Genomic DNA, 12,960 nt, shown 5'->3' on the forward strand with positions numbered 1-12,960 from the left:
TCGCCAAGAAATATAGTCATGAACAGCGAAAAGAGTGCACATGTTTATTTTTCTTTCTTTCTTACAAACGGAATAGTAATGAAGCACTACCATTGCTTTTCAAAAGTAATTGTTTGCACTATACATGTACTATAATTTGTATTATAATTATTAGAACTACAATTATAAATTATAATACAAATACATATAGTTGTTATATATTTGTACTATAATTTGACTAGTCGTGAGAAATCTTGGAAAAAAACAATTAATAACGCATATAACTCCTTTTATAATAAGCAATTTTGCCAGCTATGTTGGAATCTGCTGAGAATATGTTACGGATGTTCCTCGGCGTTAGATACGATACACAATTTTCTGGCGGATACGAAACAAACTGGCACCACGTTAAAAAAAAACAGACCTGCGATGGCTGCCTATAAAATTCTGTTAACAAACGAGAAGGAACGACAGCACAGGACTCAGGCTCCGACAATGTCTCGCCACTTTGTGGTGAGGAACCAACGACATAAACTCGCTCCGCACGCCTTCTTTTTTACTTGAGATGGCAGTGATGATGGTGGAAATGAAAAAAAAAATAACATGCTAAGGGCCGGGCAAAAACGCCGGCAAATGCATGATCAAGAAGGTGGCGGATTGAAGAAAAGGCGCATCGCCATTGGCACAAGCTCCCGGACTGCATGACGTCACTGTCCCCCCCGCAAACTCCGGGAGTAAGCGGGAGCCACCCTCTCTCTTTCAACGGCCGGGCCGGGTGGCGCCCTGGCTGAAGACCGCGTTGTGCACCGCGGCCACCCTGAGGAAGGGCGAGCCCTCGTTGCACGTTCCGCCGTAGTCGTCCAGGTCAGCCCGGTACAGCGAAATGCACGTGTTCGGGCTGAAGTCATGCGCCTTCTTCACCTGCGAACAGCCACAACCCGTCGTCGCAATGTAGCGCGCAAAGCCATCGCTGCTTTCCACACGATGGAAAGCCCAGTGTTGGAGTTCAGCCAAGTCCTTTTCTTCCTCCGTGAACCTCGCCTTCCTTAAAAATTCCCATCCTCGCAGTTTACCATTCTTAGAACGTCTTAAAGGGGCCATGAAAACAAAATACAATTTTATTGATTGGAGAGAACTAGGCTTTACTACCTCATTCAGCCCCATTTCAGCCACGGAAGATATTTTTTAACCGAAGAAACACAGAGAATTAAAACACTTTCAAATTTCGCGCTATAGTGGCGTGTTATGGGCAGTAGTGACGTCATATGGGCCAGCACTAAAACATATTTTTCAGTGTGTCAAAGTGATGCGATCAAGCGGAACACGGGGTCCATTTAATCGTCCAGTCGTGTGTCTTAGCGATTGGTTAGTTCGGCGACCGCCAATCACATAAGCAAGATTCTGTGACGTCATAGAAAAGTTACCCGGAAGTGGCCAAGGAGCCGCCACTGCTTCACGTGTTTTCTTGAATATCTTCGTAATCTGTGCTTTGCGATAAAATTAGTATCAGTGTTTATCGGGGCAAAGCAGACTGTCTATGAACCAAACTTGTATTTTGCCGTCATGGCCGCTTTAACTATCTTTTCAGGGGGGACGAGCAGCAGAAACTCGGCCGCTCTCTCACTGACACCATTGCAGTAAGACGAAGCAGACAGTTCTAAAGGGTAATTGTTCAACAAGTCCCCTTGATTGTACAATTCGCGTTCCGCAGCGAACTGTGTCCCGCTGGAGGCTTTGAGAGAGAGAGAGAACATCTTTATTGGCCGGCTAAATTAGTCGCAGATACCAGCCTTCTGTAGGGGAGAGCATCTATGACTGCTGGCGTTGAAGGGCCTCCATCGCGAACTGGACGGCTCCCCGTTGAGAGTCTAAGTCTTCCTTGCCCACCGCACGAGCAAGATGGGGTGGAAGCGTGTCCGTTGGGTCCGGAGTCACAGCACATGTCCATAGCATGTGCGCCATAGTAGCGCGACTAGCACTGCACAGCACACACACGTCACTCGGCTGTAGTTCGGGGTGGACGTGTTTCGCCCATACAGGGGTCCACGTCGCACGCACTTGTAATTGTGGATAGGGGGGAGTGGTTGTACGCTGACGCTACACCGCGGCTTTGAAGCGTGCCGACGTGGAAGGCTCCGGATTCATTTAGACCGCGTGGGAGTCTTTATGGTCGCCATAATAGCGCGTGCAGACGCACTTTCTTATGCTTCAGAGCAGAGCTGCGTAGGCTAAGTTCCCATAAATTTTTCGATGCCTTCACATCAAACCACTTTGTGGAGAAGCCAAAGTAATCGACGTGTCAAAGTAATCAGAGGCGTTCGTGTGCGCGAGTGCGTGCGTACGTTCTTTCGATCGTTCGTGCGTTCGTTCTTTCGATCGTTCGTTCGTTCGTCTGTCTGTCTGCCTGTCTGTATTCTGTCTGTCTGTCTGTTGATTGATTATAACGGGTTTAACGTCATAATCAGTGTTCCCAATTGTTACTTCATCGTGTGTGTGTGTGCGTGTGTGTGGTTTTTGGGTAATACAAACGTGCAGTCTCGTGTACTGTGTCTCTTTATTTATGATTGCACAGCACATGACAGTATGTATGCATGTATGTATGTATGTAAGTTATGCATACATGTATGTATGCATGTATGTCTGCCTGTATGTATATGCGTATGTATGCATGTTTGTATGCATGTATGTATGTATGTACAGTCGCCAGCGAAAGTTTGCGGGATGTGCAGCGCGTGGCGGAGCGGCGCAAAACTGCATTGCTGCGCCATCTGCAGCCAGCAAGCGCCGGGTCGAGGGTCAAGGAACTGACGTGTTAGGCGCGCTTTGCGCATGCCTGTCCTTTATTTGTTACCGGGCACCTCTGATCGCTCGCTTGCCCGTGACATGCTTTCGATATTTGCGGCAGCCGCGGTGGCGCCGCGTGACCATCGCCGTCGTTGTGCTATCACTGGTGCTACAAAATACGCAGCCCGCGACCGCCGTTTTCGTGGCGCGCAACGTTGAATAAATCTTCAGACTATCGACGAAAAAGCCATATCGTGATCCATGGACGTAAAAAGACGGCATGTCACGATGTTCGGGTGATTGAGACATGAAATGACGTCTTTCTTTAGAGTTAGTTACGACAGTTGTGGACAGTCTGAACCCGGCTTTATCTTTCAAGAGGCAGCTGTGGTGGTTGAATAGGAAATACTTTTATTTTATTTTTAACCTAAGCACCGATAAACTGTCAGCTGACCCACAATATCCGTTGTAGTCGTCTGAGGGGCTAATTATCACAAAATTTTCTTTGGGGTAGTTCCAACAAAACAAGAGTTACAGCCGTTTTCTGTAACTGTACCTTCTCCTTAGTCTGTCATGTATTGAATGCCGCATCGTTTACGGCTTCCCTAAAAACTAATTATGGCAAGTAAATGTGATTCGGGGTAATGCTAACGGTCGTCCTCGCGGCCAATTCCAGTATGATGTTTACATGAGACCTACATTACATTGAGAGCTAGATCTTTCCCCAGAAAGTTTGCTTTGCCGCAAGATTAAATTTGGCGACGCGACTTTTTTCTAAGCACCACATCGAGGTACGCAGTTTCCAACAGGTAGCCTTTACTAGCTCCTGTAAAATAAATTTAGTCGTGGACCATTACATCACTTGGAAGATAAGATTTATTGAATGCTGCGCGCCGCGCAAACGGCGGCCGCGGGCTGCGTATTTTGTAGCACCAGTAATAGCAGAACGACAGCGATGGTCACGCGGCGCCACCGCGGCTGCAGCGAATATCGAGAGCATGCCACGGGCAAGCGAGTGAACACAGATGTCCGGTAACAAATAAAGGACAGGCATGCGCAAAGCGCGCCTAGCCCGCCAGTTCCTTGAGCCTCGACCCGGCGCTCGCTGGCTGCAGATGGCGCAGCAATGCAGTTTTGCGCCGCTCGGCCACGCGCCGCACATCCCGCAAACTTTTGCTGGCGACTGTATGTATGTTTGCATGTATGCATACATGTACGTTCATGTATGTATGTATGTATGTATGTATGTATGTACGTACGTACGTATGTATTGTTACGAATCAGCCCGCCGCTGGGCTTCGTTCGATACTCCTCGGCTGTGCGGGGAAGCCTCCACTACGTGCGCCTTTCAAGCAGGCCCACCTGTCGGTGACTCACGCTTGCAGCCAACAATCCAAACGCGTCGCTACACGTCTGAATCGCAGGCGCCTCGCTATCGGCGCAATTCAAACCGGCGTTGGTAGACGAGGCAGGCTTCAACTTGCCAAAGGATGCGGAAGCCGCTACGGAGACCTCCTCTCTCCCCTCTCTCGGCCTCAACGTGCGCCGCTACTACCGACTGCACACGAACTCTGGAAAGAGTGTTGTGTGTGCTTGTGCTGTTTGTGTCGTGTGCAGAATCTAGAGGGAACGCTTATTTCTACCGTTGGCGCTTTGAGTATAAATAAGACCCCCCAAGCGCTGTATTTTTTATTTAGTTGATACCCACAGCACCATAAGGCATTACAGGGGGGGGGATACAGCATGACTACAAGACAGAAACACAAGCTCAATTTGAAGTAAGTACAGTACAGTCTAACCACCTAGTAGCAAGTATACTCAATACACAATGAACGTAGATTGACAAAAATGTACGAAAACTTCTAGCGGGTAACATACAATAAGACGAAAACACATCCTTCGGGAAGTATTTGTACAGCACTCAAACAAAAGACCCGTCATCAAGTGAACAATCCAACTGACTCTAACAAAGGAACAAATGAATCGCTACCAGCAGCGGCAACGATCGCTGAAGGCAACCGATTCCACTGGCAAACTGCTTTAGGGAAAAAAGAATTACTGAATGCTGCTGTCTTACATCAGTACTCCTGCACTTCGTCAATGTGATCGCCTCGTCCAGATAAATAATGCTTAATTTCTGTTTGAGCAGTGAATTAATGCTGTCACTCTGCTCGAGTCCTGTTCTGTAACCTCGCCCGTCGGGGCATTGTTTTTTGGCTTCGGCTCCCCTCTCGCTATGAATTAAACAAGTTACGTTTGCCTTAACGTTCTAGTCTTCTTCGAAGCAGCAACATTGGCTGGCCGCTCGCTTCACGACGGTATACCACACGTATGTCAGAGGCGACAGAGTTCGGCTCGGGTCGGCCTTCCCGTACGCAACAGTATGATGTATGCATGTATGTATGTACGTATGTATGCATGTATGTATGTATGTACGTACTACGTATGTATGTATGTATTCATGTATGTGTGTATGTATGCATGATGTATGTATGTATGTAAGTATGTATGTATGCATGTATGTATGCATGTATGCATGTATGTACGTATTCATGTATGTATGCATGTATGTATGTACGTTTGTATGTATGTATGCACGTATGTACGTACGTATGTATGCATGTATGCATGCACGCATGTATGTATGTATGTATGCACGTATGTATGTGTGTATGTATGTATGTATGCTTTTCTGATAGAGGCGAAAAGCAAAAACGCCCGTGTGTTCGAGATTTCAGCTCACGATAAAGATCCCCATGTGGCCAAAATTAATCCAGAGCCCTTCATTACGGCGCGCCTCATCGCCTGCGTTGCGTCGATGCGTTAAACCCTATCACCAATCAATTATATATGTATGTACGTACGCATGTATATATGCATGCATGTATGTGTGTATGTACGCAAGTACGTATGTATGCATGTATGTATGCATGTATGTACGCATGTATGTATGTATGTATGTATGTATGTATGTATGTATGTATGTATGTGTGTGTAGATGTATGTGCGAGTACATGTACGCATGCGTGAGAGATATAGAGATAGATATATAGAGAGAAACGGTGCAGCAGTTAACCCCGGTGTACGTACCTTATTAACGATGGTTGTTTCGTCGTCGAACATGTACATCCGGGACTGGCTGGAATGGATGACAGCCTCGGCCCACTCGTAGAACTTGAAACTGGACCTTTGTTGGCAAACCTGGGAACGCGCGAAACATGAGTGGTTTTAAAGTAAGAGGAGGAGGAGGAAAGCTTCTGCAAAAGGGGACGGCTCTGGGCCCTTTAGAGCGAGGGTTGGGAGGTGGAAGCGTGGCCTCTGTGGTGGTATGAACCCACAAACTGGATATGTGTCCCATTCGTGGGAAATATTTGCGCTGACTTCAATATGAGCTGAAGACGGTTCAGATGAAATAGCTCTCGGCACAAGGCAATGGTTTTAAAGAGTTGCTGTGGATTTGTACACTAGGCCACCAGCCCGATATCAACGCATACTTGAGACGGAGAATCAGGAATAGTCAGAGGCGCATCTATAGTGACAGCTAATGTCGCGGGAGGGATTTATTAGGGCATGGCGATGACAACAAGAGATGGGGCACGGCGCATTCTGCCGGCTCGCCTGTGCTGGTACACGAGGCGTGGTGGTTGCGGGCTCCTCCTGAATCCTCCACTTAGTCCGGTAAATTACCCTACGAGCCTGTTTATCTCCTCACAGCGAGATCTGTTCGAGGGTTAGTTTTCCGGGTGAACTGTGCTAGATGCTGACCGTTATAAAGCGTAATCGACAGTGCGATGCCGACGATGTCTAAGCGACGTGGTCTCCCAAAGCGGCTGCAAGTCACTTTCCTATGTGCATATTTTCAATGTTCAAATTAGGGTACATTTGTTTGCTAAGGCGCGTTTATGAGACGGCTGTGTTTGAAGTATTTAAAATGTATAGTTAGTACGCAACGAAGCTTCATAAACGTTTAGGCACCCCAGTCAACTTCTTTCAGACACATACATAGACTTACTTAGATTGAGTATATGACAAAGGAATGGCTGCCAACCCACGTTCTGAAAACACTTTCTGAAACGAACTGTATTGCATAGAACTGCTAAGGCGACTCTATACCCACGAGTGATTCTCAGATCTAATTCTTTCCCCTGAGTAATTAGCGACCAGAGCTTTCCCAGTCGGAGAACACAAGAAAAATTTCTGCCATTCAACAAAAATGTCGGTTGTACAACAGGATTACCTGTCGTAGAACATGTCTCTGTTGCGACTACAGGTTGGTCTGTTGTGCGACAGAAATCTCCGTTGTAGAACGACAGAATGTCTGTTGCGCCACAGGTTCTGTTCTACATAGGACAGAATGTCTTATTCCTTTACAGGATAATCCTGTAGTATTTTGTTCCTGTCGTAGAACATGTCTCTGTTGCGACTACAGGATGGTCTGTTGTGTGACAGAAATCTCCGTTGTAGAACTACAGAATGTCAGTCTCACGACAGATTCTGTTGTGCATACAACAGAAGGTCTTATTCCCTTACAGGATAATCCTGTAGTATTTTTTGTTGTGTTTTTTGACCGGGGTAAAACTAACGACACGATGCGCCCACTCACGCAGCCGTTCGAGCGGCCACGTGCCCCGAAAAAGAGTGTGAAGTGAATTAAGGGACAAAACGTCGATACGGGTGCCATCAGTCGAGTCGGCGTTGACATTGGCTACATCGCGTGCTCAGCCTGATTTAGGGCCCGTCCGCCGGCACCACGAAACAAAGCAGGAGGCGCGCAATTAAGGCCTGCCGGCCGCTCTCGCCTCCGAGTAAGCCTGCCAGGAGAAGTCGATGCAGTCCTGGGAAGGCGCGTGGATGAGTCCGCTGGGCACGATGTACATGAGCACGCCCATGAGGATGGAGATGCACATCTTGGCGTGGCCCGAGTCCCGGGGCTGCTTCTTCACGTACTCGAGCACGGGCCTCTGCGACGAGATTTGCAGGGGTTAGCTGCTTACCCGGAGTAGTCTGGGGAGGACCGCGTTATATTCACTTTATTATTACATTCACTTTATATTCACCTATTATTCACTTACTATTCACATTATATTCACTTTATTATTATTCACTTTATATGCACAAAAAAAATAAGGAAGCCCAAAATTGGGGTACCACCACAAAGACAACTATTAATAAAATATACATGCTTCCAAAGAAAGCCGTACGTTATGTTGTAAACGTAGACTACCTTGCTCACACAGAAGAACTGTTTACCCGTTTCCATATAGCACCGATTAATACTATGTACGAATATTATTTAACCTTAAAATTTAAGCCATGTATCCTACACAACCAACTCGGTCTTCTTGAAAAACCCTGTCTCAGACAAAATCTCCCAGAATTTTTTTTCCGCAAAAAAGAAATTTGGCTGATTCCTTTCCCTCGTACAATGTACGGACAATAAATGCTCTGACACACCCTGCCCTCTCTTTTGAATATATTGTTGTCAAAGAATGTAATTCCCGAAACATGTTCACTGGTTGACCCTAGAAGTGCATAATCTATCCAATGTTTTCATTTGTAATGTTGTGTTTGCATATTTTTTTCTTTCTCTCTCGTTAAGCATACCACCTTTTCCCATTCCCTGTTAGTTTTATGCTGTGTTGTTCCTGCTTTGTTTTTATGCGTTTTATGCTTTGTGCGTTAATTCACCTGAGATTGTGCTGTTCTTGCAATATTCGAGATAATAATGTCATAAACGCCCTGTGCGTTTTCGCTATATGCCTTGTACAGGGGGGCTCGAACGTCCCTCAAGTGATTTCTTTTTTGGCCGTGTCTAGAGTGCCGTCCAACGGTATTATAAGCACTCCACTATATCGACGTCCACCGGCGTTTGGGGGCAAAATTGCCGAGTCTGGCAGTACATCGCTCTAGATAACGTAAAGCTAGGCAACCTAACCAAAACATAACATAGGCTAATCGCACGCACAGAAAGAAGTAATTTTAAACACCAAAACTATCCTAAGACAGAAAAATTACACCTCAACAAAATAACGAGAAAAAAAACAACCGAGGCAACAGCCGGTCTCGAACCACGGACTTTGGGATCAAGAAGCTCAGACGGATCCTCTACACTACAACGACTTTTTTTTATTATTATTAATTATCTACACTACAACGACAGGCTCTTCCGGCGATGCTAGCCTTGTGTTAAATATTCGAATGTCGTCGGACGGCACTCTAGCCATGCCTGCAACGATCAGCTAGAGTGCCGTCGGACGGCACTCTAGACACTGCGTTCTTTTTTTCACTTTTTGCCGGGGCCTGCCCGCATCATTCTTTTTGGTGATGTAAGTAAAACTCGCTTTGACTTTGACTTAACGCGTAAGACTTGAACGTTCAGCGAAGCTGTATGCAACCTTCACTACCACCACCACGGTTTAGGGCCACGATTGCAGCCGATTTGCTTCTTCTTCGCTGCCGCCACGACTTTTGCTCCATTATTGTTGCTATATGTGTGAGATTCTTTCCTTTTTTTTATTTTGGAAGTGATAATCATTGCACATCACCTTTGAGGGGCGTACGCTATTACGGGTCTTTCTCATTCCGAGAAAGTGTTGCCACGATTACGGCGAACGCTGGAGTTAGTTTTTCTTTTTTCTTTTTTTTTAGCCAATCTTGGGAAATCTTCATAAGTGGGTATGCTAGGTCGCCGCGAGGCGCGCACACACAAGCGCTAGGCATTTTATTGGTTCTTCTTTAACTGCCTGGCGGTCACCGCAATCTTCACCAGTCATCCTAAGTGGGTATGCTTGGCTTGAAAAATGTGCGCCAGGGGTGCTGGACGGCCATCGCGAGGCACGCACACACGAGCGGTAGGCATTTTTTTTTTTTTTTGGTTTTGTTAACTGCCGGGCGGTCACCGCGAGGCCCGCGCTCGGCAATTTCTCGGTATTTTTAACTGAGGACACGAAAAAGTACGATTTGCTAAACAACAGCTTCACTGTTAAAAAAAATGCAGTTGGCGGAGCAGAACAACAGATGGCGCCTCAAGCGCGTTGCCATAGTTTACATGTTCTTAGCGACGCACAAAAATTGAAATATCATCGAATAGATTGTGAAAATTGCCAGATTTCATTCTGTAAAACAAATAAATAGAAGAGCTGGGAATTTTAGCAGCAGCTATTAATAAATACTGCCATAGTTACAAGCCGTACCGCGCTTGAAACGAAGAACTAGAAGGAATCCCGGAGCAGACGACGTCTGCCGACGCCGCCTTCCCGCCCCGAGTGGTTCAGTCTCGCCGCTCTCGCGGGCGGGTTCTCAGATTTTCGCGCGCTTTCCATGTTGCACAAGCACGGCGGCGAAGTTAGAACAGCCTGAATATAAACTAATGGCATATAGGATAAGAACCATCGTTCACTGGAATCGTACCTGGATTCTCAACCACATTTTTTTTGTAGGTTTCGCGTTCTAGAAAAATCAAAGCCCCTTCGTCCAACGACAACGATGTTTGAGACGCGAAGATTTCTTCTACCGCAAACCGACTCCAATGAAAGTTAGTCACGTGAGGGACTCGTCGGCGTCGTCTGCCTACGACGGCAGCCGGCAATGCACTGGCTGACCTTGAACCGGTGCGGGTTTTCCCTTTAGTGCCTCGCGACAGAGGGCGCGTCGGTGCCGTTCCCGGCGCAGTGACTTTATAGCGCCGACAGAGCAAGCACTGTTGCACCTCCTCAATAATTCTTGCTCCGTGAACAAGGGTTATTATTTCTCTGCAGTTTTGTCGTACAATTGGCGGCTGACCGTAATTATTTATTCTTACAAGCACCGTCATTCTATAAATTGCCCAATTTATATCTGTTTCGTAGTTCAGGTTTAAAATTGTGCTATTTTCCCTGTAGTCAATGGTAGTTGTGGCACTGCTAGGATTCAATAATTTGTCACACCCTGCCTGTATTTCAAGTTATGTCTACTTTACGGAAGCTGCAGCGTCTCTTAACCTGTTCCACTAGATGCATTACGCTATTACAAATATTAGGTTAATGTTTACTTGTTCGTACACTATAATAAGCAGCCCTTTTTTCAACGCTTGGAACTCAGACGAGAAACGCATTCGAAAAGCGCCGTAGCACTTCAAGTGGAAATAATCCATCGTGGTGCAACGTACCGGATACAGGTTGCTCTTCAGCTGCAGGACTTTGGGATTGCGCGACGCGTTGAAGGCGGTCGGGAAGACGGCGATGCAGTTGTCGGGAAACTGCTTCACGTGCGTCTCGAGGATCATGTAGTCAACTTGCCTGCAGGCCAGCAAAAGATGCAGTCGTTGAATAAGCTAACTAACTTGGAATGCACGAGCCGGTCTCGTCAAGCTGTGTTCTAAACCAGTTGCTTCGTTAGATCCTTTTTGCAGTGCCGTCGACGTGCTCGAACCCCCAAGCACGCTTCACCGCGCACTGGAGTGTCACGCAGCGAAGCTTACCCATCAAGTTAATGTGACAAAGGCTAATGTTCCTGATACATGCTAAATGCAGAAAAAATGACGGGCCCTTACGGCGACGGTATGGGAATCGATCGTGTCAGCGCTCATGCTACTTAAAACTGAAACTGATGTTGGCAGACTACTTTTAGAGGAGAGCGCGTCGCCGCATCTGCGGTCAGTACAGAAGCTAATTTATTTACCGCATACACCTGAACAATTCTGAGATAAAAGACGAAGGGGCTAGCGAAGCGATAGCAGGGAGTGCGACGCGATATCAAAGCGAATGCAAGGACGCAGTAAATAAAAAACGGTGAAATTTCACGATATCAACGCGATATCAAAGTAATATCAAGGACGTAGTAAATAAAATTAAGACGTGGTATAAACTGAATGTCAAATAAAATCACACCATGACGTCCAGGAATCATTTGCATCTGACCACCGTTACCTCTAGCTAGTTTTTTTTTTTTTTGCTCTTGAAGAAAGAAAGCACATTTCGAATTCGACTGAATCGAACTCAACGCTTTATTGACGCCGCAAGAAGCCGCGGTAAGCATTCTTTGACGCCCGAAATTCTCACCTACAAAACTCCCGAAAGCACTGATCATTCCCGTTTTGAGTTAGAGGGCTTGAAACCACCCTGGGCTACGATGCACGTGCACACAGGGGAACCGGGATAACCACCCATGAACGTCGTTAAGTAGCCTCAACCGTTTTCTCCTCTTCTGTCACTCGCGTTCATTGTACCACTCGCCCTAACCCGCACTCAGCCTGGCACCGAGAAAAAGCCGGCGGCCACTGAAAATCTATGGCGGTACAGCAGGGAAAATCTTTTCTCGTGGCTCGCTCTTATTTTTAGGTGCGAAGCACCTTAGGACCTCGCTATGCCCGTGCCTTAGAATCCATGTACACAGTGTTGCGCATGCGCGAGGAGCATTGAATTGGATTAGATTGGATTAGATTGGATTGGATTTGGATTGGACTGGATTGGATTAAATTGAATTGCATCGGATTGAATTAGATTGTAATTGTATATCATGTACACACGTGTTGACACTCATTTACCTGTGCGAGTAGGCAATGCCACGGATGATTTACGGTAAGAACGATCCCCAGTGCTTCGCCCACTCGTCATGATTCACTTCGTTGAGATGCGTGAATTTTTTTAACGATGGTTGCTGTTGTTTTTGTTTTATTTTTTCCTGTGTGTTGTATTTGGTGTAGAGGGTATATTCGCGGCAGTTGGCAGCGTTAAGCGCACACGGTGTGATTTGTTTATAAGTGCACACGTAAACGGGTAGTATGCCGCGCGTCTTGTAGGCAAATGAACCATTAACTCAAAATTGTGAGACTCGAAACAAAAAAGAAACGCCGACCAGTCCAAACAAAAACGTTCTTGAGGTTTCGGCTTCCAGCCCGGAAGCCTTGTTCAAGGCTTCCGTTTTTGTTTGGGCCGTTCGGCGTCTCTTTTTCGTCTCGAATGCACCCTCCCGGCCCGACGGGATTCCGTCATGCTCTCGATTTCAAAATTGTACAATGTAAACAATTCAGATGTCTTGACCTTTTTTCTCGCTATCGTGCGATTCGGGTTCTATCACGACATGTTACGAGCACCCTTCACACTTGCGCGTGGCCCGCACGGTATTCCGCCCAGGACATCTCGAAACGTGAAAAATTGAGTGATTGCATTTATCCGTTGTATTCTCGTTACCACTGCGTATGCTGCTGCATCGAGCGGC

The 12,960-nt window shown here is 46.6% G+C and overlaps 1 protein-coding gene across 1 annotated transcript in view; it reads right to left on the minus strand.

Annotated features, from left to right (window-relative positions):
- Positions 1-226: 226 nt before the first annotated feature.
- The window catches only part of LOC144148525 (uncharacterized), a 28,907-nt gene continuing 16,173 nt past the window's right edge, over positions 227-12,960 (minus strand). Inside the window, exons 6-9 of the mRNA XM_077680049.1 lie at positions 10,910-11,039; positions 7,563-7,724; positions 5,854-5,964; positions 227-900 (exon numbers count right to left, since the gene is read on the minus strand). Of these exons, the coding sequence (XP_077536175.1) occupies positions 739-900; positions 5,854-5,964; positions 7,563-7,724; positions 10,910-11,039 (565 nt within the window). The 3' untranslated portion in view covers positions 227-738. The remainder of the gene's footprint in view (positions 901-5,853; positions 5,965-7,562; positions 7,725-10,909; positions 11,040-12,960) is intronic.

Source organism: Haemaphysalis longicornis, unplaced genomic scaffold, assembly GCF_048455015.1.
Source record: "Haemaphysalis longicornis isolate Haplotype H1 unplaced genomic scaffold, Haemaphysalis longicornis Haplotype H1 scaffold_8, whole genome shotgun sequence".
NCBI classification, from domain to species: Eukaryota; Metazoa; Arthropoda; class Arachnida; order Ixodida; family Ixodidae; genus Haemaphysalis; species Haemaphysalis longicornis.